The sequence below is a fragment of the Taeniopygia guttata genome, chromosome 11 (genome assembly GCF_048771995.1).
Source record: "Taeniopygia guttata chromosome 11, bTaeGut7.mat, whole genome shotgun sequence".
In the NCBI taxonomy this organism is placed as follows: domain Eukaryota; kingdom Metazoa; phylum Chordata; class Aves; order Passeriformes; family Estrildidae; genus Taeniopygia; species Taeniopygia guttata.
The window spans coordinates 3,737,632-3,762,390 of record NC_133036.1 but is presented as its reverse complement, the minus strand read 5'-3'; the positions used below and the strand labels follow the sequence as shown (position 1 = coordinate 3,762,390).

General features: G+C 40.9%; 1 protein-coding gene across 1 annotated transcript; it reads left to right on the top strand.

Moving 5' to 3' along the window:
* The first annotated feature begins 82 nt into the window (after window positions 1-82).
* Window positions 83-24,632, top strand: MBTPS1 (membrane bound transcription factor peptidase, site 1). The gene is made up of 23 exons (XM_002188921.7): window positions 83-506; window positions 2,108-2,600; window positions 3,763-4,020; window positions 4,446-4,649; window positions 5,020-5,130; window positions 6,333-6,442; window positions 6,810-6,926; window positions 7,870-7,937; window positions 8,497-8,599; window positions 9,323-9,474; window positions 10,330-10,491; window positions 11,017-11,161; window positions 12,206-12,394; window positions 12,974-13,146; window positions 13,783-13,898; window positions 15,800-15,956; window positions 16,722-16,846; window positions 17,251-17,328; window positions 18,749-18,889; window positions 21,240-21,371; window positions 21,897-22,023; window positions 22,692-22,822; window positions 23,834-24,632. Exons 2-23 carry the CDS (start codon window positions 2,414-2,416, stop codon window positions 24,028-24,030), a joined length of 3,183 nt encoding a protein of 1,060 aa, XP_002188957.4. The 5' UTR covers window positions 83-506; window positions 2,108-2,413; the 3' UTR covers window positions 24,031-24,632.
* Window positions 24,633-24,759: the final 127 nt, after the last annotated feature.

Below are 24,759 nucleotides of genomic sequence, written 5' to 3'. Positions count from 1 at the left end.
GGTGCAGTGTTATTTCTGTCAGTAAGTGACAAAATAGTGCTACATAATGTCCATTTGTAACATTGAGAGAATTTGAGACTCGTCCAACTCCATCAGAAACGGGACCCCAGAAAAATCAAGCCATTTGAAACGACAGCTATGAAGTTGTGCAGGAGATGGGGTGTCAGGGATCCATGACAGGGGTCTGTCCACAGCTGACGCCAACCTCAGCTGGCCCTCAAAGCAGTTGTGCGGGATAAAACTTGTGTTGCCAAAACGCCTTCCGCTCGCTGGCCAAGGGGCTTTAAGCCCAACATTGAATTAGGGTAAGGGCTGAACTGCAGCCCGCTGGCCGCCGTGTCCGGGGCCGCCGCCGCGGGCGCCATTCCCCGCGGGTACCGGGAGCGCGCGCCGCCCCTGAGGGCTCCCGCGCCGCCCCTGAGGGCGCCTGCGCAGCGCGGGGCTCTCGCGAGAGCGCGGCGGTAAACACCGCTCAAGATGGCGGCGGGCCGGGCGGCGGCGGCGCGGTGAGTGCGGGGCGGGCGGGGCGGGCCGGGAGCGCCGCGGCTCCCGCGGGGTCCGGGCCGAGGGCGGGCGGGCCCGGGCTCGCGGGGCTCGGTGTTGGTACTGGCAGAGCTTCCCGGACTGCGCTGCAGCCGGGGATCCTTGCGGCGTGCCCAGCCCACGGGATGGGGCCCTCGCTTCGGCAGGAGCAGGGTGGCTACACCCGGGGTAGCTCTTCTAGAGCAGGGGCAAGTTGGCAAGTGTGAGTCCTGTCCTGCCCCTCGCGGTGTGGCTGGTGAACAGAATAAACCTCTGGCCTGCTGCTCCTTTGCTCTTAGTATCCATCGTACTTTGTTATCGTGCTTGCATACAACCTTTTATTAAGCTACAAGAGTGTTTACTTTGCTCATTTGTGTGGTTGTTTTATTTTATTGCTATAGGGGTTATTAACCGATGGAGTGATAAGGCGGGCAGAGCTTAGCCGAGGCCAGAAGTCAGTGCACTGTAACTATGTTGAGTTAGGAAGGATGGGGAAACTTTATAACTGCTCACAGGCAGTTCCCAGTCTGCCATGGTGTTGTCAGTCAAATGAAAATAGATGTAATTTCTGTCCCTATTGCAAGGAATTACTTGATAATGCTAAATAAAATTAAATGAAAATGAAGTAACAGCTGTTGCATTCAGACTCGATTAATGTGTTATGCTGTGAGGTCAGCCCATCATTCCCCTAAATCATGTGAATCCCCTAATAAGGTCCCTACTTTCCAGTCCTAGTCACAGCTGCAATATACACTTCTGTTCTGCTTCTCCAGGTGCTGTGACAAACTAGACATAAATGTTTCTCTTTTTTTTTTCTTTTAATGGCCTTGTAGCTCTCAGTTGCTAGTTGACTGTTTGGAATTCAGGAGAATACTAGCGTTGCAGTTTTTCTTGAGTGTATGATGCACGTCGGAACATAAGGGGAGGAGGCTGTCCCTCCATGTGGAAAACACTTTCAACTCCTTCTGTTAACTTCACATGCTGTTATCAGCTCTTATTTCCTCGGGTGCCCATGTTTTTAGTAACACACACCCTGGCTCAAAAAAATTTTGAAATACTTTTTTCATGTAGATTTCAAGCACAGTCACTGCAGCTTTGCCCCTTCTGTTATCTTTTGTCCTTACCTGGCTTTGGCATAGAGTTTGAATCTGATCCGCCTTTGGTAAAATGAAGTTCTGTGCGTTATTTCTATTTTCCATGTTTCTGAATGGGAAAAAACATGCTTTTTTTAGGTGTCCATGGACACTTTTATCATGTTAATATTTTATTTTTCACTTTTTCCCTGCCATGGGACTTGCATGTATTTTTTAGCTCTTTGCTGTATTTCAGGAAGTGTGGTTGAGTTTGGTGGTCATTGTTGCCTGTTCTCTTGTCAGGGTGATGCCCGAGTGTTTCACATGTACTCTGGTCTGAACAAGGGAAAAACTTCAGTGTTGGTGAAAAATTGTAAATGAAATATGAGGAACTTTTTTCCCTATTATTTCTAAAATGAATTTCCAAAGGTGTCTTTTTTTTTGTGATTTTCAGACTATACAGTTACACAAATTATTAATGCATCTATTTTCTGTATTGCCCTGCCTTACAGGTTGCCTTGCAATCAGCTTTGCTAATTCTTTTAGGGAGTTAACTTTGCCATCAGAAATGGAGTACAGGACTGAGCTGCCACATCCTGAGTGACTGAATCATTTAATGCAAAATGGAGAAGAAGCGGAGAAAGAAATGAGCCTGTTCACTAGGCTTGACCTGAAAAGACCATGAAATCTCTACTTATTTTGGATCCAGCTTTCAGAATATCCAGTTGATCAGCACAGTGAAAGCAACGTTTACTGAAACAAAAATGAACTAGTTTATAAAGAAGAAAATTGTGATTTGAATATATGGAATTTTTGGAATGAAACCATTTTCTTCTATGACCATGAAGTTTGCAAACATCTGGCTTGTTCTGTTTGTTATTTTACTCTGCGGCAAAAAACACTTTGGTACCAGAGTAGGGAATTCTTCTCATGAGGCTCACGTATGTCCTGGATGTTCTCGTCTTACTTTGAAAGTGGAGTTCACTTCGACAGTCGTGGAGCATGGTAATAAAGAGTTAAGCAGTAAAAAAAATAAATCCGTGTCATGTTCATGTGTATGTTACTGATTTGTGGTGTTCGTGCAATTGTAACACTCAGGGTTTCTGTAGAAACATGACATGACATTTGGAAACATGTTTCTTTAGAAACATTTAACATCATCTGTTAAATTCTCTATATTTGAAAAGAGGAGCACTTTTTCGAAGGTTCTTTGTTTAGCTGGAGACAGCGTTCCAACAAGAGAAGGGAGAGGGAAATCCAGAGGATTTTAAAAGTGAAATTGGAGTGGGAAGGCTCAGGTGGGCAAGAATGGTGTGTTTAGTAGCTTTTTCTTTTTACCCGGCCAGTCAAAACAGTGGTATGCTTGAGGCTCTCTTATAAAATGTAACCACACGGATGGGCCTTGAAAGGGAGAGAAAAGTAAGAAGTCTACGTGGATTTGTTAAAGAAAATGTGTGGAAGTGATACTTGCATGGAAAAATGGCAGATAATAGCTAAGGGAGCAGGTGAAAGGCAGAGTGAGGCAGATGCTGCTGCTGGGAAGGCAGAGGACAGCAGTAGGACACTTTGGCCCTGCATCCATGTGTTGCCTCAGGAAGCTGCAGTACTCCTGCAGTGAAGCTGTGCTGTGCCTGGCTGCAGGAGGGTGGCAGAAGTGACATTCCTGTGCATAGCTGGCCACAACCTTAACACACTGAGTGTGGTGGTGTGAGCTGGAGCTGAGCCTGCTGACAAATCACTGGTGCAGATCAGGGACTGGGCTGTGAGTCTGACTTTGTTTTCTGAGGTTGTCATAGTTGGTTTCAGTAATTTGCACTAAATCACAGTATCATGTAGAGTCTTTGAACCATTCCTGTCCAGAAACAGTGGATTGGCATATCAGTTTGTAACAATAAATCTGTTCCCTCACTCCTCTCACATCATTTTGCTTTTCCCTGATATTTACAATTCCACCTTCCTTTCAAAGTTTTTTGTCGTATTTCTTATGTTTCCAACACCCCTAACCCTTTACATAGTGCAGAAACAAATTTCAAACTTGTAAAAACATTAGAAAAGGGCCCCAAATTGTGATTATTTGTGCTTAGTAAAGAAAAATTGAGACTGTAATGTGAATTCATGCATTAGCTGCTTAAACACCAGTTCTGACAAAGTTGTGCTCTTGTTCCAGAGTATATTGTGGCTTTTAATGGATACTTCACAGCTAAAGCTCGAAGTAAATTTATTTCAAGTGCATTAAAAAGTAGTGATATTGAGAACTGGAGGATTGTACCTCGCAACAACCCGGCCAGTGACTATCCGAGCGATTTTGAAGTTGTTCAGATCAACGAGAAGCAGAAGGATGGAGTCCTCACTCTGGAAGATCATCCAAACATCAAGCGTGTGACGCCTCAGAGAAAGGTCTTCCGGTCACTCAAGTATTCAGAGTGTAAGTTATTTTCTGTGTGGCTGCGTGGGATCTGCCTTGAAAAAGTGTTCTTAGCCTTATTTCAGACCATCAGCGTAGCATTACACAAATGAGAACTGCCCTGCAGTTTTTCTTTAATGAACATAAATCTGTTCTTTTGGTTATAGATTTACAAGGGTCTTGTCATACGTTTGCTGAAGCATGCTGTATTTCCATCTGCAATGTAGGAACATTTCTTTTACAGCAGTGGCTTAGCTGAGAATAGAGACCTCTGTATCTGTGGTAGATAAACCAGCAACTTTTACTGATGTTGATTAGAGAAATTCGATACTCAAGAATCTAATACTTTTGTTGTAACACTATGATGTCTTAAGTTTCCGTAAGAATCAATTCTATTATGGTTTTCCTCATGCTGTTTTTAATTTTCTTCATCCTATTCTACACAGCTGATCCAGTGCTGCAGTGCAATGAAACCAGGTGGACTCAGAAGTGGCAGTCATCACGCCCCTTGAGAAGAGCAAGTCTTTCTTTGGGTTCTGGCTTCTGGCACGCCACAGGCCGGCACTCGAGCAGGCGCTTGCTGAGAGCCATCCCTCGCCAGGTTGCTCAGACCTTGCAGGCAGATGTCCTCTGGCAGATGGGTTACACAGGTATGCTTTTGCTTGTTGCCTGAGAACAATAACCTCCTTGGAAAAACAACTGAAGCGTAAGGAGAGGACAATCGACTCGTGTGTGTTAACCTCTCACTGGCTGTCAGGTTGCAAAGATTGAGAAATAATTTGGTTTGGAATGCATTGTATATTTATAGAGTGCTTGTTTGTTCCCCTACTTTACTTAGGGGAAGTTGGTCATGTTTATGATCTTTGACTGAATTTTTGAGTTGGAATATGAGTTTATTTTTTACCTGTAGCTGACTTGAATTGTAAATTGCTTACCACATTAAACAAAATTCCCTTTTAACTTGATAGGATAGATTTGCTATGGAACTGATTCAGAAAAAGCAATGTTTTCTCTTAATAGGTGCTGGTGTGAGAGTAGCAGTGTTTGACACTGGTCTGAGTGAGAAACATCCACATTTCAAAAATGTAAAGGAGAGAACAAACTGGACTAATGAGAGAACCTTGGATGACGGTGAGTTACAGTGCAGTTTTCCAGCTGTTGCTGACACTGGTGTGTTTTGTGCTTGCTGCTGTGCTTGCTGCTTGCTGTTAAAACTCTGTATCTTGATATTTAAAGCTTAATTTTGCAGTGTCCCAGGCACTTTGTACTCATACCAAATTCAGCAGGGACTATTAGGGTTCCAAAAAGGTGGTGCATAAGTGTCCTTGGAGTCATATGTGACACTTCATCATAGCTGTTGAAAAATGTCTGGGCAAAACGTTACTGTGCACCTGTGAATACATTGCCAGAGAAGGTGTTTTCTTTCCTATTCCTTTTCATGTTGCTGTTTCACAGTGGTACATGTTTCCATACTGTTGAGGGACAGCATTTTCCTTCCTTACTGTGTAGTCCTAAACTGACCAGAGTTTGGCACCTTCCTGTGAAGTTTTTCTATTCTGTATAACTGAACCTTTTATTTTCTACACTATGTTTGTGTTCCTTTTACTATGTTGACCCTGACTTGCCCTGATCATGTGCTTTCACAGATTATTGGCTTAATACAGTTTGGGTCAGTGAGTCAGTTGGCCATTGACTCTTCCTAGGGTTTAAGGTAGATGCTTGTATTGCTCAGTCTTGTTTGCACCTCCACAGTTTGTTTTCATGGTAATTACATTGCAGCACCTGCTTTTGGATAGCTCTTTCTGTAAGTTCTGTGCCCAGAGGGTTGCTGGACAGGCAGATTTGGAGTACAAAAATGTAATGTGGGCAGTCCAATAAAGCAAAAGCTTAAGTGTTTTTTGAGGAGAGGAGAAAAAAGTGTTTTCTCATTGCTCATGCTTAACAAAATTTGGTTATTGCAGACTCAGGATAAAAATCCTTCAGAAGTCTGCATTAAAATACATTGACTTTGAAATGAGCTGCATTTTCCAAAATACTGGTTTTTGTCATGATTTCATTGGCAGCAATCAGGAGTGGATGGACTGGAGAATTAATCACCCGAGTTTCATCAGCTGGTTGTCTGGCTACAGTGTGATGCAAATTCTGTCCCCACTGAACCTAGTAGCAAAATATGGTTCAAAAAGACTAGGACTGAACCCAGCACTGTTGGTTTGTTGTAAAGTCTGTTAAATTTATGTGATTTTTGCTGTAGGTGATGTTCAGCGTTTAAAATTCTTGGCAATGGAATTCTTTGTGTTCTGATGTCTTATTTTGTTTCCTTCTCATGCTGATAGGTTTAGGCCATGGGACTTTTGTAGCAGGTGTGATAGCCAGCATGAGGGAATGCCAGGGATTTGCTCCAAATGCTGAACTGCACATTTTCAGAGTGTTCACCAATAATCAGGTAGCTATTTTACATATGTTTCAATTCCTGCCTTTTCAGGTTAATGCTGTAATAATCCTTTTCTTTGGGAGTATTGTTTGCACTCATAAATGTAGACATTGATAAGTGGAAAGGATACAGCTTTCTATTTATAAAAGACTTACTGTAAGATTTCTGTCAGTTTCCAAATCTGGTATGTTTTCCAGAAATAGAGTATGGAAGTGTATAATGGAGCAGTCACTCAAATGTACTGAGTACTAGAAATTTAAGACCATTGTCAGTTTTATACTTTATTTTGGTGTTTTTCCTCTCTGTCTAAAGTCTGCATTGTCATGAAATCACAGATTTTTTTTTTAATGGTAACTTTCCCCCCCTCTTTCTTACATAGGTCTCATATACATCTTGGTTTCTGGATGCTTTTAATTATGCAATTTTAAAGAAGATAGATGTACTGAATCTAAGTATTGGTGGGCCAGACTTCATGGATCATCCGTTTGTTGACAAAGTTAGTATGAGGAAATGAAGTGGGCATAATGCTTGTATCACACATATGCTGGACTTGCAGAGCTACTTGTTTGTGTCTAGTCCTGCTGACAGTTTCTGTGTTTCATTTGTGTGACAGGAATGTTGTACAGTGTTTGGGCTTTTAGGAATATGTATAAAGAATGAGTGATAAAAAAACCCAAGCCCAACCCAGATGTACACAGAGTTATGGAAAATGCCCCTTAACAAAATGCTTGGCAATATGCTAGAAAATGACTCCCAACCAGACAACTAAAAGGACCTTTAATATGGGACACTTAACTGGAATCCAGTCTTGGGTTTTTTAATCTCTGCATGATTAATTTATTTCATGATTAAAAATAATATGTATGACATGGTTTTAGTGAATTTAAGAACAAGTAAGTAAAAAGTGCAGGTAGTTGATTCAGCTATGTGCTAAGAGATTTGGTTCAGGTTAAGATGGAATTGGTTTTTTGTCTTTGTAAATATCATAGTTCCCTGAATGTTTGGCCTGGCCTTCAAAAGCATTAAGTGAATTAGTTCACTTTTCAACTAAAGAATATAGTAGTTCTTTGTAAAGACCAGTTAAGGGGTTTGAAGCATATAAATTATTCCTTGCTTTTTCTTATTAAAACCTGCATTGAAATTTAGTTTGGCAGTGACTTCATTGTACTCCCCAGAGGGAGGGGATTCATAATGACTACTTGACTTTATTAACTGCAGTGCTTTGTTACAGACAAAAGTATTTCCTTTGGTGTAAGAAGATTCTGTCAGCAGTGTTGCTGTCAGAGCTGGGTTATTGCTAAAAGCATTTTAGGAAAGTTCAGAGCTTAATACTGGGTGCACAGTGAGATGCATCTTGTAAGTCTCAGAAAGAAGTTATGTCTGTTAGAAAAGTCTCTTTTTTGGTGGCAGAGCCTTATTGTAAACATTGCTTTTTGTAGGTTTGGGAGCTGACTGCCAACAATGTCATCATGGTCTCTGCTATTGGCAACGATGGCCCTTTATATGGGTGAGCATCAGCGACCACTTCAAAGGGAACTGGCTGTGGTGTTCTGTGGGTTTGGAAGTCATTGTGCTTAGTCAGGAAGTTTTCTCTCCTTTTTTTTCTCTCTAATCTTAGAAAGCGATTCAAGTTAAACTCTTTCCCCGTCCTTATTACTTGCATTTTGTGAAGTATTTAACTGTTGCTCTTTGAAAGAGTAGAAAGTCAGCAAAAGAAGAAATGGCAGTGCTGCCATCTGACATTTCCCTCTTAGTGTGAGCAGACAGCTTTTGGTGCTGATCTTGGACTTAAGGAATATATAAAGGGTCAACCCAGAACAATTTCTGGTGTATCTCTAAAATAAATGCCTAAGAATAGATTTTGTTTTGTCTTCAAAGTACATGGTTTGATAGTTACTGAGTTAGTAACTGCTTGATAAGCTGCTGTGAAGTCACCTGTGAAGTATAAGTATGTGATAAAAATCTGATGGCAGCACTTCTGTTACCAGCATAAACTTATGACTGTATCTGTTTTTTTGGGTATTGTTTTAATTTTTTTTATATCCCTGTCTCCCAACTCATTCTAGGACTCTCAATAATCCTGCTGACCAGATGGATGTGATTGGAGTGGGTGGCATTGACTTTGAAGATAATATAGCTCGCTTTTCATCTAGGGGAATGACCACTTGGGTAAGATATTTTCATGGTGGCCACTCACATTTGCAGCCAAAATAAGGGCCTTGGGAGGGCAACCTTTTCTGAGTGGGCAATCTTATGTAGATGTGTGTTGGGGAAAAGATTTCATCAGAGATCAGAATAGTTAGGAATTGTAAGTCTTTAAGCAAGAAGCTTAATGTTCTTTTCAGGGTTTCTCATTATTAGTCCTGACTACTATTGACATTTTTGATGAATTTATAAAACATCCACTTTCTTTTGATTCATGGTGAAGACTTGTCTGTGTGGTTAAATCTCAAGCATGAAGGCTTGCTCTTGTCCTTTAGTCGAAAAATCCTAGGATTTCCAGGTGCTACATGTGAAATTGCACTTACTTGCCTGTGGAGCTGAGGGGGTGCTTGATGCACACAAGTTGTCAGATGAGCTTGCATGGCGATCTTGATCAAGGGGACTGTCACATGCTTCTGTTTGTGTGGCCAGTAATCAGTGTGGTTCTCATTTGGTCAGTGGTTTCCTGCTTAGCAGAAATGCTGATCACCCTAACCTTGAGAAGTCGGGAACTTGTCCTAAACAGCTTGAGTCCTTCTTTGGCTTAGTTGCTGTTCTGTGATGCTGAACCTCCGATAATTTGGTTGCTAATTTTACTTCTGAATGTCCTGCAGTTAATTTAAATGCCCAAATGAATCCATCAGTGCCCATTTTACATTAGAGCAATATTTCTTTTGTTTTCCTTCACAGGAGCTGCCTGGAGGTTATGGCAGAGTGAAGCCTGATATTGTTACTTACGGCTCTGGAGTGAGAGGGTCTGGTATGAAAGGTGGATGCCGCTCCCTCTCTGGGACAAGTGTGGCATCTCCTGTGGTGGCAGGTGCTGTCACTCTCTTAGTGAGGTAAGCCTTATATACGAATCTCTAGAAAAATATCAGACAAGAGGGTAATAAAATTCTCTATAAAGGAAATCATCAAATAAAACAAAGTTGTGTTTACATGTAGGAAAACAAACTTAAGAGAGTAAAATCACTGTTGTTCTGCTTGAGATACTACCTTATCTGGCTACCTCTGTGTTTCATGAAAAAACTTCAGAACTGTTTGGAATAATATTTAGGTCTTTGAGAATATAGTTAGGGATAACTACTGTGAGGAAATTTTGTCATGTTTTTTAATAATTTGGAATTGCTGCACTTCTGTCAACTATTGTAAAAGAGCAGCTGCTCAAAGTAGGTACCTGTAGTAGGTAATGGTCTATGTACTTGTAAATTTTATAGGATGCAGGGGTTTATGGCCATTATCCTGTTCCATAAGTCAGCTGTTGCACACTGAAGAATTTGAAAATGGGAACTGCAAGTCCATGCCCTGTGTTTGTCATAGCTACTCCATATGGATGAGACAAATCTTTATTTGAGAAGCATGGAAAAAAATCAAAGTCACCATCATATTTCCTCCAAAAAATGGTGTATTTTTGTTTGAACAACAGAGGTATTTTTCCCCCTCGGAAGACAGTTATTTTATTTAGCATATAAAGATACTGCCCTGGTTGTAATGACTGTTGGTCCTGGAGCACATTGTAAGGAGAAAAATTCATGTATTGTTAGTTTTAAAGAGAAATACATGAGCAACTTTTTTAAAGAGGAATATATCAGAAACTTTTCTGCATTTGTATCATGAGAAATCAAGCAATAATAGACAAATATGAACAGAGAATGTTACAGCAAACTGATTTTGTGGTCTATTTTTTCCTCCTTCAGCACAGTTCAGAAGCGTGAAATGGTGAATCCAGCAAGTATGAAACAGGCCCTCATTGCATCAGCACGGAGACTTCCTGGAGTCAACATGTTTGAGCAAGGACATGGCAAATTGGATCTTCTAAGAGCTTATCAGATCCTCAACAGCTATAAACCACAGGCCAGGTTAATTTTAATCCTTAATTAATCAGTGGTACAGTAGAATTTGCTCTTTTGTTTCGGAGAGCAGGTGGTGCATGTGTAGCTCAGTTGAGCAATCTGTGCTTGTGCAACAGTGAGGACTTGCACAGATCTTGCATAATCTCAAGCATGAGTTTTGACCAGATAATGGATGAAAAGTCACACAGCAGTGTAGGGGATGATCCTTTTCTCTTACAGCCTTAAATGTTATAAATAATGTAAGAACACAGTAGAAAACTACTTAAATTTTAACTTTTGAGAATAAGGACCTTCTCCCTGTGCTGCGATGTTTCCTTTTTTGTGTGTGAAAATCTTTCCACAAAACTTAAAAGAAAAAATAGGAATGGAAGAAGATTTTGGGACATATTTGGGAAGTGAGATGAGAGCTTGGTAAACTATGACTGGCATGGTTTATCTGAAACCTTTTCATAGTTATGTGTAGTGGCATATTCTTATGTTCATTGTTAATTTTTTTCCTCTTTAAATTTTCTCTTCTCTGTCCTGCTGTAGTTTGAGTCCAAGCTATATTGACTTGACTGAATGTCCCTACATGTGGCCCTATTGTTCTCAGCCCATATATTATGGAGGGATGCCAACTATTGTCAATGTTACTATCCTTAATGGCATGGGAGTCACTGGGAGAATTGTAGACAAGGTAAGTATTAACATTGTTCTGAATTCTGACTGGTAATGTTGCTAAAGCCTTCCCAGAAAATACTATTTTAGTTATGAATTTCATAGAACAAACCTCACTGTTTGGAGCAAGAGATGCAAACTGTTTGATTAAAGGGTGCACCCACACTGGAGGATTTGTCAACATGAGCTGTCTGCAAATTTTCAAGCAATGCACTGGTTTCAGGGCATGTAACATTTTATCTTTGCAAAACCATTTTGAATTAAGATGTACTTAGAGATTTCTTTGTATTCTCTAGTAGCATTGAAAATCTTCTGGACAGACCTTCTTAATTTTTTTTTTTTTTTTTTTCATCCTGGAACATAAATGATCTCAGTAAAGTATGCTGACACTAAATTAAGCCTTTTCCATGGGTCAGGGCAACCTGAATGTATCAGCTTAACCAGGCTCTGCTGCCAAACCTGTTCTTTCACATCCGAGATATTGAGCGTGTTGGTTGGCTAAGGAGGATTTTAATTAAATTGAAATGTAGAATAGATTTGAGAATTGATGCAAGTTAAAGACACATGTCCTGTAACTCCAGCCAATGTAAATGAGCCTAATTTTAACATTTTAGTGTCTCCTGAGGTTTGTTTTAAATTCAAGCTTACATTAAAGGGCACTGAAGCTCTTATCGAAGATCATTAGCTTGTGGTAATACACACAGCTGATGTAATTGTCTGTTTCTGTTCCACTGTTAGCTTGCCTTGTTATCGAAGGGAAATCTTCTGTTCTCACCAGTAAAAGTTTGCACATGATGTCAGAATGTTGAAGCAGGTTCACTAGGGCAGCTTCTCACAGTCCTGCCTCTGAAAAGCCTCTGGTCTGGGTCATTGGTGCTGTCACAGCTGGGCTGATTCGCTGACATAACACCGAACTTTTAGGCTTGGAGGGCATTTTTAACTTTGATGTAATCTTCAGAAGAGCTAATATTTGTTACTTCATGCAGAGTAAAAGGGCTATGTGCACTAAAAATACTGATTGCAAATACTATGTTACCAGTGTTCTGTATTCTTGATTTCACAGCCAGACTGGCAGCCCTATCTCCCCCAAAATGGGGATAACATTGAAGTGGCTTTCTCCTATTCCCCAGTCTTGTGGCCTTGGTCTGGATACTTGGCAATTTCCATCTCTGTAGCAAAGAAAGCAGCGTCTTGGGAAGGCATTGCTCAGGGTCATGTTATGATCACAGTATCATCCCCTGCAGAAAATGAAGTAAGTTCTGTGCAGTTTGGGTTTTCTGGGTGAAGAGTTATCCAAACTGCTTTCTGAGACACAAATACTTTGGTTTTAAGGGTTTGCTCTAGCCCTGCCATTTGAAGCATAAGTTAAATTTGAGTCAGGAAATTAAAGAGTACAAAAAATGTTCTTTATAATCGAGAGCAAATTGCATATAATTTAGAATTGGGAAACTTCTTTTTGGGACCAACATCATAATTTCATTTGTTTATTGTGGATTTTAAGTAATGTATTTTGAAAAAGATTGCCTGAATATGTTTCCTCTAGAACCATGCTTAATTGTTCCTGAAAAACTTTTAAGATTTTGAACAATTGGACCAGATCACAGTTGTAACATATGTTAAGTATTTTGCATTCTGAGTATAATTATAAACTGCTGAGTGCAGAAAAAAATACTGCAGCAGTTTAGGGCAAAAGTAATCTCTTTGTCTCTGGAGCTGGTACTGGTGACAAAAAGTAGATTTGGTACCTCCAGTTTTTTGGTCTTTTACAATCCATGGTGAACTGATTGCTGTGGGGAGAAAGGATTTCACTGCAGTTTGTTCTGTCCTTCAGTCTAAGAATGGTGCAGAGCAGACTTCAACGGTGAAGCTTCCAATAAAAGTGAAGATTATTCCTACTCCACCTCGTAGTAAACGAGTCCTCTGGGATCAATATCATAACCTCCGTTATCCACCAGGATACTTCCCCAGGGATAATTTGAGGATGAAGAATGATCCATTAGATTGGTATTTATCTCAGGTTCTATTAAATCAGTATTTCTTGATTCTGTGTTAATGATATGGGATAACTTTACTGAATGCTGTAGTTCTGGCCTTTTTCAGAGGGGCATGGGATTATCTTTTGCAAGAAATCCATGAAAAATACTTGGACTCTATGCTTTTGGTGCAGGATTGTTTTTTGAGCTCTGTGGTTTTATTCACATGAAATGAAAAGCTTTTAAAATGCTGATTTAAGATACTGAGATTTTTGTTTGGCTTTTCTGTTCTGACCTAATTTCTCACAGGAAGTTAAAGGGGACACTTTGTTAACTGCTTCAACATTCACTTACCAAACAAACTTGACAATTTAAAAGACAAGAAAAGACTCCTTGTCTCTTAAGGAAGACTGTCTTCAAAGCAGGGAAAGACTTCACTGACCTTTCATAGATAGAGCAGGGAAGCTCCATCTTTCCATAGGAAAAATCATGCAACAGTATCTCAGTGAGGATTAATTGGGTCAGTGACCAGGACACAAGCTTTTTTGGAAAGCTTCTCGGAGTATGCAGAGGTGGCAGGTGGACAGAATTTCAGAAAATTAAAAAGGTGAAAATCGGATTTCTACATGCCAGATCTAAATGTCTTCAAAACTTTTCTTTTTCTAAGGAATGGTGACCACATCCACACAAACTTCAGGGACATGTACCAGCACCTCAGGAGCATGGGGTACTTTGTTGAAGTTCTTGGTTCCCCATTTACATGTTTTGATGCAAGTCAGTATGGTAAGCATGAGTTAATTGCCTTGTTCTCCATACTGTTAACTTTTTCTGAAATGACCTTTTGTTGGAAGACCAAAAATGTGTTGAGGGTACAAATAAAAATTCTAGTGGTAGTAGGAAAAATATTTTGGCATTGGAAGTATTTATTATTTATGTGCTGATACTTAGTTGTGTGGAGTATTGCTGGAGAAGCTTGCTTTTGAGTTTAGTATAATTAGTGCAGTTCTCTGTCCTTGCCATGAAAAAAAGAGAGAGGGAAAGTCAGCCTCTGAGTGGGTTAAAAGCTCCTCAGTGTTCAGTCCCACAAAGGCAGAACTGTATTTGCCAAAAGATTTTGGCACAGTCGTAATGAAGCATGACCTGTTTAACAGACTAAAATCGAAGGTGTGCATCCTGGTTCTTTTTTTGTGTTTAGTGATCTTTGATTGGATAAAAGAGTGGGTAAAATGTTCATCCAACCATATGTGATAGCAGAGCAGTATCTGGTTTGTTTCTCTGTTCATGAGGAAGGAAATTGGATAGGTTGGCCAGGCAGGGGACAGAGCAAGCTGTCTCTGCTCTTTTCTGCTTCCATATGCCCCTTGTTTAACCATGGTATGCTCCAAAACCCCTCTTCTGTTTTGGGCTGGGCTGTTTTTCAGTGCACTGTGAGAGTGCATTCTGCTGGGTTTGCCAGTTCTGGAACTGTTGCCAGTAGTAATCCTTTGTTTATCTTGATTCTTCAGTGAATATCTCACCACTGCTTTTAGAGTTCAGTGGATGTACACATGGATATGTAAATGTTAGCCCTTTAAAAAGTAGTAAAAGAGTGTTTCTTCTGAGAGCACTAGTTTTATAATTGATAGAGAGCAGCATTAGGGGATTTCTTTCCCCTCTGATTCACCATTGTAGTTTTTTGGGCTTTTGGAATTTCCTGAAGAAGTGGGGGGAATAAAACTCAATGATCTGTGGTCCATCTGCCAGTTGTCCCTAGCTTATATTGTTTTCACCCTTTGTGAGGGTGCACTCTGTCCCATTTCTACTGGATCTTTGTCAGAAGAATTTCCAAATGCAGACTCCCTGGACTTGTGGAACTGGCTTGGTTGCAAGGAACTGTGAGACATGGGGCTCACAGCAGTTTATCAGGTTGCTTAGGGTATCATCCTGTCAAGAGTTGTGTTGTCTCTGAGGATGGAAATTTCATCACCTCTCTGGGCAATCAGGAGGTGAAGAAGCAAAAGGGCTGGTATTTAGAACCAGTCTAAAAGTATAAGCATGTTTTCGGGGAATAAAAGTATATTTTTCTGGTTGTGGTTTTTTTTTTCAGTGATACAGAGAAAGTTGTGCTTACTTGTTAACAGGAGTGAGAGAGGGCTTTGTGAAATTGCAGTGGCACTTTAGTCAAGCCTACGAGAATGCAGCTGTAGTTTTCAAGGGATGAATCAAACCATGTTTCAGAGTAATTGCTGCCTACCTGGCTGCCAGTCTGCAGTAGTGAGGGGAGTACTGATAGAGCTGGAGCAGTGAAAAGCCTCCTGACCAGGCTGCATCTGCATTAGCACTCCAGTTTGGATCAGTGGTGAATCCCCTCATTCAGCTGTGCCACAGTTTGGCTCAGTTTATGGAGCATTTGTGTGACACCAAACTGCAAAACACATACATGACACATGTGGGCATTCAGTTCTTGAGACCACACAAGCAGGAGTCATAAGTAACATCCTAACAACTTCCTGTGCTGCCAAACTAATTTTGGGATACAATTGTCTCATATTTACCATCCTTAAATATGACTTCATTAGATGAGCTGCCAGAGCAGGGCACATGGACCAGATAACATGAAAATGTGCACTTGTGTGGGTTGTGTGAATAGTGGTAACATCACAGTGACCAGCCTGGAGAACTCCTGTTTCTGCTTTTCCATACAGGGACTTTACTGATGGTGGACAGTGAGGAAGAGTATTTCCCTGAAGAGATCACCAAGCTGAGGAGGGATGTTGATAATGGACTTTCACTGATAGTCTTTAGCGACTGGTACAACACATCTGTGATGAGAAAAGTCAAGTTTTATGATGAAAACACAAGGTACTGACTTATTTCCAAGTGCTTTGGGAAAGAAAATGCCATAGAATTCTGCCTGTTACCCTAAAAATCCCAAATATGATGCACTGTACTTCAGCACTTGGATGTTACCTGTAAGAAGGTGCTACTTTAAGTAGCAGAACTGACCTTAGGCTACAGCTTAAGGAGCATATGTACCCATTTTATAATGATTTTGAAGGCCTCTTTGGTACTGTATTCTACTTTTAATGCCAAGAAAAGCATTTACAATTAAGAGAAATAAGAAATTGGAGACAAGACCAACAAATAAAATGGACATGTTTTTACTTTAGGGGAGCAGAATAGAAAGAAAATGTGCTTTGCAAGAGTATCACCAGGTCATGTACCTGTTACTGAAATTACTGCATGCTTATATTGCAGATAAAGAAAAAACATGTGACATTTTGCTTCTTTATAAATATGAGAAGCAAGGTACATGACTGTCATTTTTACCTCAGCCAAACAAACAGCATAAGACTGAATTTCTTTCTAGCAAATTGAAGTTTTTCATGCAGCTGAAATGCACTGAGAAGTTTTACATCAGTATTATTTAACTTTACCTCAAAAGCAGTGTTGTCAGAGACAGCTGCTCAGATGCCCATGGAGTTAAAGAAGGCTTTAAGATGTAATTCATTATTTAAATGGCTTTGGAGAAGTCTGTATGCAGGAGGACATGTGACTTTCTGTTATCCAAACTCTAGGAGTATATTCTGTGTACTAATAAACAGTATTACACTGTAATTTTTACAGGCAGTGGTGGATGCCTGATACTGGAGGTGCTAATATACCAGCTCTCAATGATCTGCTTTCTGTCTGGAATATGGCCTTTAGTGATGGGCTGTATGAAGGAGATTTTACCATGGCAAGTCATGAAAGTGAGTACTGGAGTCCATTGCCTGCACAGACTGCAGTGGGGTGTTTGGAAACTCAGTTTTCTGCAAGTTTGAGGTTGAGCAAGATTCAAGGGAACTGCTCAGATTCAGTGAAAAGAGTCTTGTAAATGATTTCTTAAATTATTTCTTCTTTTGTAGACTTTTTCATTGTAATTGATTTAGGTTTTCAGTTTAAAAAAACTCCTAAATTGAAAGATTTGGAAAGTGTGTAAAGGTGAGCCTGTAAAAGCTGTGCTTGGCAAAGCTTTCTCTGCAAATACACACATTGGTCAAAATGTGCAAATTCAGTGCAGTGTTTCTGGGCATGTTTTTTCCTGGGCTTGTTGGGTAGGGAAGGGAGGGAGTGTCATTTGTGGTCTACACAGCAGCTTTGTGATGTTTTCCAGTGAATTACGCGTCAGGGTGCAGTATTGCAAAGTTCCCAGAAGATGGCATCGTCATTGCACAGACTTTCAAGGATCAAGGTAAGAGCTTCCTGGTCTTTTTTCCATGGTTTGAGTAGAACTTTGGGGTCACTGCACAAGCAAAGTTGCAAAGTCTAAAGGTCTAAAAACAATAAATGCAAACCCACATTGACAGGGTAGGTATTTTTACATTTCCTCATGTTGCCTAGAACATGTAGCTGGTGCTGAACAGGCAGCTGCAGTGTGACTCTGCATACAATTATTAAATAATACAACATCCAAGTGTTACATGCAGCCCTGTATTGTGATTGCTGTATGGAAACATGATCACACATGTACATGTGTCTCTGGAAGGGGAGGAGTTGTGTTGTAATTGTTACTTGTTCACATTTCTCATAAATTTCAAATGCTAGTGAAATATAGCCCCTTGACATATTTCATTGCCATATTTAGCATGAGTGTTGTGGTAGCTGTGGTGATCTAAGGATATAAATAAGGAAAATTTTAGTAGACAAAATGTCACCAGTGAAACTCTCATAAGGGAAAATTTTATGCATACAGGATGCCTGTGGTCTCAGACTTGAGTGCTCTGTTCTCTATGCATTTCCATCCTCTTTTATCATAATATCTTTTCATTTGGGAGAGGGTAATTCAGAATTGTAATGGCAGCAGGCAGTTTGAAAAATAAATCTTGTGTTTGATGAGCTTTTAAGAAGTGCTGTGCAGGAGCTCTCTGAGCAGAGCTCTTAGGGTGTTGCAGGTCAAGTTTGTGCAGATGGGTGAAGAGTGTTTGAGTAAGAGAGCAGAAGCACATGCAGTGCTTCTGATACAAGTCAGCAACTGCCTGAGAAGATCAGTGAGTTCATTGTATTTTTGACTTAGCAGAGGTAATTACCTCATGGAGAAATTTTCTGGAACGTAGAGCTCATCTGTGGGAGCCTTTTGGAGAAAACACAATATCCCTGTATGCCAATGACTTATGTATTTCCTTTTATGAGAGAGAAGAAGACAGAGTGTCAATTTGACAAGTAGCCTGCTAGACCTGCTTTTTCTGTTGACTCCTTTTCATTGCAGTTCCTGAGGCAGAAGAGCTCTCTGATTTGTTTCTGCTGTCTAAACAATGTCTCAAGTAAAGGGGATAAATTTCAGATGCAAAAATGAAATTTGTCTTTATTTTTTCTAATGGATATAATATTAGGAAGGAAAGGTAGGAATAATCCAGGTTGTGAGGTCTTTTTTTCTTTCTTTGGTGGAGAAGAAAAGAATTTATTATCAGTAAGGAAACTTTACAATCAGGGTCTTGGAGCAGTTTCATTTTTGTCATAACATCATGGTGGTTTTGAAAACTTCTAGCAAAAACGTGTGACGTGGTGTGGGGCATTGTTGAATTTGTCAGCTGGAAATGTGGGCTGTGTTCTTTCATGGGTAGATCGATATTGACGCTCTGCAGGCTATGAAATTTATTTGTGCTTTGCTTTAGGTCTTGAAGTTTTAAAACAGGAGACGGCTGTAATTGAAAACGTCCCCATTTTGGGGCTTTACCAAGTTCCTTCGGAAGGCGGTGGCAGAATCGTTCTGTACGGGGACTCCAACTGCCTGGATGACAGCCACCGGCAGAAAGGTGTGTGCACGTGGGGACAGGCACTGGCCTACTCACCGCTCTCCTCTGGGGCTTTCACGGCCCCCACCAGAAGCAGATGGTTTTTAGGGACTCTAAATATTCCTTACTGGGGATTAATCTCAATTCTGCAGAGCTCTGCTGAAATGCTATGAGGTGCATCGACAGCAAAGGAGCACCCCACATTAAATAGCCCTCTGATAAATGGAGCTGTTTACCACACACAGTTATTTCCTGTTCCATAAGCTTTGGGGGCTGATGTTTGGGGTGGGCTGTTTTGCAAGGGGGGTTTGGCTTGTGGGGTTTTTTGTTGTTGTTATTTTTAAATTATTATTATTTTCTGAGGTGTTTTTGTTTGCAGAAGGCAAACAAAACACATTCTTGAATGGTTACACGTTCTTGATCTGAAGTTGTGAAGAGGCCATTAGGAGATCCTTCCACTTTTTCCCTAGTTATATCTTCAGAATGTTTGTATAGAACAGTGGATTTTATCTTTTGAGTTTGCACCTCAGCCTGCCTTGTTCCCTTTGCAATGTTTCCTGTGATGATTTATGGTAATGCTCAGTGTTTCAGTTGTGCATTACTACTTTCAGATTATCCTACTTTGACACCAGCTGGGGTAAACATGTCAGGAAGTAGGAACTTCCATTTGTTGTCAGGGCATTTGTTTGTAGTTGTGCAAGTTGTGTCTGTGTTTTCTGTGGCTCCCAGAGAAGCCATGCTCTCTGCCTACACACTAGGGCTGATTCTTATAAAATCTTTTTTTCTAGCAGTTTGTCTGATCTGACTCTGCAAATTTTTAAGAAGTGGCTTAGGTTTCTCATGACATGTAAAGCACAAGCTGGCAGATCTGTGGCTTGAGGGGAGGAAGATAATCCAATATGTGAAGTCTTTTTCTGCATTTCCACTGAACATAAGTGAATTTTCCTTTTGTGATGAAAAGTACATCTATATTTTTTTAAGCTTTTGTCACCGACATTGTAAAATACTATATTGTGCAATCCATCCCTTTCCTAATTTATATAAGTTTAAAGGAGCTTACTGCCTAAGGGAGCTCTCCATTTGTAGCTCATTTCTTTCTCTACCATACATTTTGGGGTTTTTTAAGAGCTCTGTGATCTTTCCTTATCTGCCTTTAGGTTGCTCCCTGTGAGTTGCCCTAACACCTGCACATTGGTGCCTTAGTGCTCGCTGCAGGTTATTGAAAGCACATAACAAAAGAGAAGATACATAGCTTTAAATTCCGTAATAGAAAATAATGTTCTGTGACCTCCCTCATACTGTTAAATTCAGTGTGACATCTGAAGCAAGAAAGTGGAATGCTCTAAAGAAATCCGTTAAAATTGGCTTTTAAATTGTGAACCAGGAGCTGTGTCTCCTGCAGAGACATCAGTGGCTTTAACTGAGGAAAATTCCTAACATTTGTGAATATAAATCCTTAAAATCTGTTTGACCTCTTTGAAAAATCAAAGGTGAGGGTTTAAGGGACACTGGGATTATGAAGATTAACTCCCATTCCCAGCCAACTGTTCCTAGTGGCAGAAGTTCTGAGAAAAATACTTTGCTGTGTGGTGGAAATAGCTGATAAGGCATTGTCCTACTCCTGCAAAGGGAAGTTTTAGACTTGTGATGTGAACTAGCTGGAGTGCTTGTTCCTTAGGGGTAGCTCTGGATTAAGGTAGTAATAATTCAGGAGAGAATCAAAGTGAGGGATCATGAGCTTTTGAAGTGCAAAGGAAAACCATGATCACGTGTATTGTGATGATTGCCAGCCTGGTCTGTACCTCAGCTGCTGTAGGTTATGTTTGTACTTTTAGCTGGGATGCAGCCAGAATGTTTCTCCTTCGTTTGTTTATTTGTTTTTTTAAGCTTGAGAAAACAAATGAGTCATATCCTTGCACTGTAAACACCACCTTGTTCTTACTTTACTTTGCAAGGTATTTATTTTGTCCTTTCAGAAGAACAGTTGATTCTCCATTTCCCTGTTAAAAATTATACCAGCAACTTGGAGCTTTCTTTGCTTGCACTGAAGAACCTTATGATTTTTATCAAAACTTAGATATCGTGTCTAACCTGGAATTCCTGTATTCAAAACCTATTTTTTTGTGTTCTGCTCCCCAAAAGAGCCTGGTTTGGTACACAAGGGACAATATTTTAAGACGGAACAGTTTGTGTTTGTGTGTTGCAGGGGAATGTGGGGTGTGCGTTGAGAATTGCATCTTTCTGAAAGTGAAAGCCAGCAAAATGGATTGTAATTCTAAATGTCATTAAAGCCTTCTTAGCAGAAAGATAAGCCATTTAAAATGTGGCATAATGCATATCTTGTTTTGGGGCTTGGGGCTGTGAAATGCAGATTGCTTCTGGCTGCTGGACTCCCTGCTGCAGTACACGTCCTACGGGGTGATGCCGCCGAGCCTCAGCCACTCCGAGCACAGGCAGCGGCCGCCGTCGGGAGCCGGCTTCTCCCTCCCCGAGCGCATGGAAGGTGAGACACAGCCGCAGTGGCCAAGCACAGCCCGAAGCTGAGGGACTCACAGGCCAGGAAGGCTGGGGCAGATCCCTTGAGTTCTGTGCCAGCAAGGTTGGTTGGCTGTGAGCTCTGCAGTGTTGTGCTGTTTCACTGGAAGAGAGCACATATTCCAGGGTTTTGCTGTGATAATATAGTTGGGATTCGACTGAAAAAAATGTTTTTTTCATAGAGTAGGAATGTTCAGATGCCTGGTTCTGTAGGGGGGCATTCTAGTTGCTAGCAACAGAGCATTATAAAGCGTTCAGTCTTATCTCACATACTGCCAGAAAAACTTGGATTAACTGCTGTGGTAGGTGCAGGCTCCTACTGTTTTGTATGGTACCCTGAGGTTAATTCTGATATTTAGCTGTGAGTCCTCGTTACTGTAAACAGCTCCTGGGTTTACAGCAGCACTCTTTAGCCCAGGGTCAGTGTTGGTAACTTTTATCTTGCTTGTCTTTGGGTAAAAAAGCCAAAGCCTTTCTCTGCTGTGAGTTGCAGGTAACCATTTGCATCGCTACTCAAAGGTGCTCGAGGCTCATTTGGGAGACCCTAAACCCCGTTCCCTTCCTGCTTGTCCTCACCTGTCCTGGGCCAAACCACAGCCTTTGAATGAAACTGCCCCCAGGTTAGTATATGTCTTTCTTGTACAAGAAGTCTCACTTTTGAGTTCAGCTGAAAAATAATTTGTTCTAGCTGCTTTTGAAAGGGACAGCTGTAATGCCTTTTCCTAGTAAAATACCAGATTGCAAAGAGGAAATAATGATTAATGCCTCTTCAGTGAATAATTTTGACTCACCTAATAGCTACACTATGAAACCCAGGGATTTTAAAAATAACTTCACAAGTCACTGTTGTGATTGAGTGATTCCAACTTCAGGTGAACAGTCTTGATGAAGCCCACTGTCATCATGTGCCTTGGAAAGAGTTTTCTGGAGCATTTTCTTGGACAACTCTCCTAGTGCTGCCTTCTCTTGTGCCATTTGTTAGTCCCTTGAAGGAGAGTGCTCAGCACACAGCCCTTGCTTGTCTGCTGGTTACTTTTGGAAGTCTGTGTGCAAGAGAGTTGTTGGTACATAGTTGCTAATCTAGGTTGTGTCCCTGTGGTGTCTGAATTTAAATTTGTAGGCCTGCAATCTGCAGAACCTAAAGAATGGATTGGGTCATGATTTGGGTCCAGACTAGTGAGTTATACATAGGTTGTATATGTATTGTCACTTTCTCTACGTGTTCCTACAAGATTCCTTGCGTTAATGAAGTAAATGGGCAGACACTTCTGTCTTTCATTTCTTCTAGCAACCTTTGGAAACATCAAAAATTACTGTCAATTGACCTTGATAAAGTGGCACTGCCCAGTTTTCGACAGAACCGACCCCAAGTGAGACCATTGTCCCCCGGAGAAAGTGGAGCATGGGACATTCCTGGAGGTAAATAATGAAAAGTTTGAAAGTTGCTGTTTTGGCTTTGCTCTTTGCATAAGCTTTGAAAAAAACTGCAAAACACAGCACAGCCGTAGGAGAGGCTACTGTTTATTTTCAGTTGTAAAAAACATGCATATAATAGTATGGCACTGTTATTAAAGGCTGTCTGATGAAGATTTTTTTTATACAGTAATAGTTTGTTCAGTAGAAAGTGTGCATGATATACTGGGAAGATCTTGGTGGGTGCATTTTGATAGTTGAGCTTTGTTTGGATGCTGTTCAGTCTGATGGGTAAGCAGCAGCCCCTGTCCTTGGGAGCTGTGACCACATTCCCACTTCTAATTAAAATTTCCTTCTATCAGTGCACAAAAGCAGCGTCCAGAAGAGTTTGTCAGAATGGTGCCTTGGACAAGCCATTACACTAACAAATGATGTCTAGCATTCAGAACAGCTTTCAAGTGGGCAGCTCTCCTTCACAAGATTGGCATTGCAGGCTGAACTGGAAGCAGCTGGAAAGCCTCATATGTGCTCTTTTCCCAGTCTGAGCTGCTAGACCAGAGACACCTGTAAAAATGAAGGGTTTGTTTCTCTAGGTCATTCATCCTCACTGTATGCACAGTCTCTGGAGCAAGCAAGCATTAAATCACTTTCCTCGTTCCATCAGGATTTGAATTACAGCAATTACTTAGTAGTAAGATTATGGTCAAGTGTCTGCATCTCTCTTCTCATGCAAAACAGAAGACTGTTGTTACAGGGGAAATCTGGGCTATGCTTTCATGTGCCCAAATAGGTCAAGGTGGAAATGCTGGTGCTTTTCTGTAATGTTAGCATCCCATCTGATTTTCACTAATCGGTCTGCAGCTGTTAATCTTCCTGTCTGAAATGTAATCTGATTAATGGCTGCCGGGGCTTTGAACAAGAGTTAGCTGCGGATCCTTTTGGTAGATGGCATTAGCACCACAAAGCCATCGTGGCTCACGTGGTAACTGTGCCTTCCAAACCTCTCTGCCTTTCTAGGTATAATGCCAGGCCGGTACAACCAGGATGTGGGACAGACCATTCCTGTCTTTGCCTTTCTCGGTGCCATGGTGGTCCTGGCGTTCTTTGTGGTGCAGATCAACAAAGCGAAGAGCAGGCCAAAGAGACGGAAACCGCGCGTGAAACGGCCGCAGCTGATGCAGCAGGTTCATCCACCAAAGACACCCTCTGTGTGAAAGCTCTGCCTTGCCAAAGATGACCTCCTTTGACTGCTTGCTTTCCAGGGTGATGGATCGCTCCCCATGGAGGTGCAGTGAATGTGCACCTGACATCATCTCATAGTCTTTGGTTTGTGGAGAGAAAAAAAAGAACCTCAGCTGATCATCTGTACATAAAACTGCAGCTTTAAGCAGCTGAAGCCACCAAAGACTTGAATACTGTTTAAATGGCTGCTTAGTCACTACATATCCCAACAGGGGGGAAATGGACCTTTTTTTTAAGCTGACCAAACTAAAATTTATTTCTTTAGAGGCTATTTTCTATATTTATTGTTGGGGAGGGCGGGGGAAAAGTCACTTTAAGGACCTCTGCTAAGGAAAAACAAGTGCATTTTTTTGGATGGAATGCAATTTTCTAGAATGGTTCTATGCTGAAGAGTATAATATGCACCATTAAAGGAGGAAGGGACTGAGAGAGACCAGTACAAATCAGTGAGGCATACTCCTGCAGTTTATTTTTATAAAGCCAACTACCATGATGTTTTGTAATTTTTGGTCACGATTTCACCGTTGTTGGTGAAGCAGATTTTTCAATAAATATGTTATCTATATGAAGCAAAGACAGTGTTCTAAGTGGCTCTTCTTTCCACTTGCAGTCAAAGAGAGCAAATTGCTGGGTAGAGAAGATTTTCATGTCACCTGTCTTCCCACCATATCTTTGTCCTTACCAGTGGTTTCCCAAGTTGC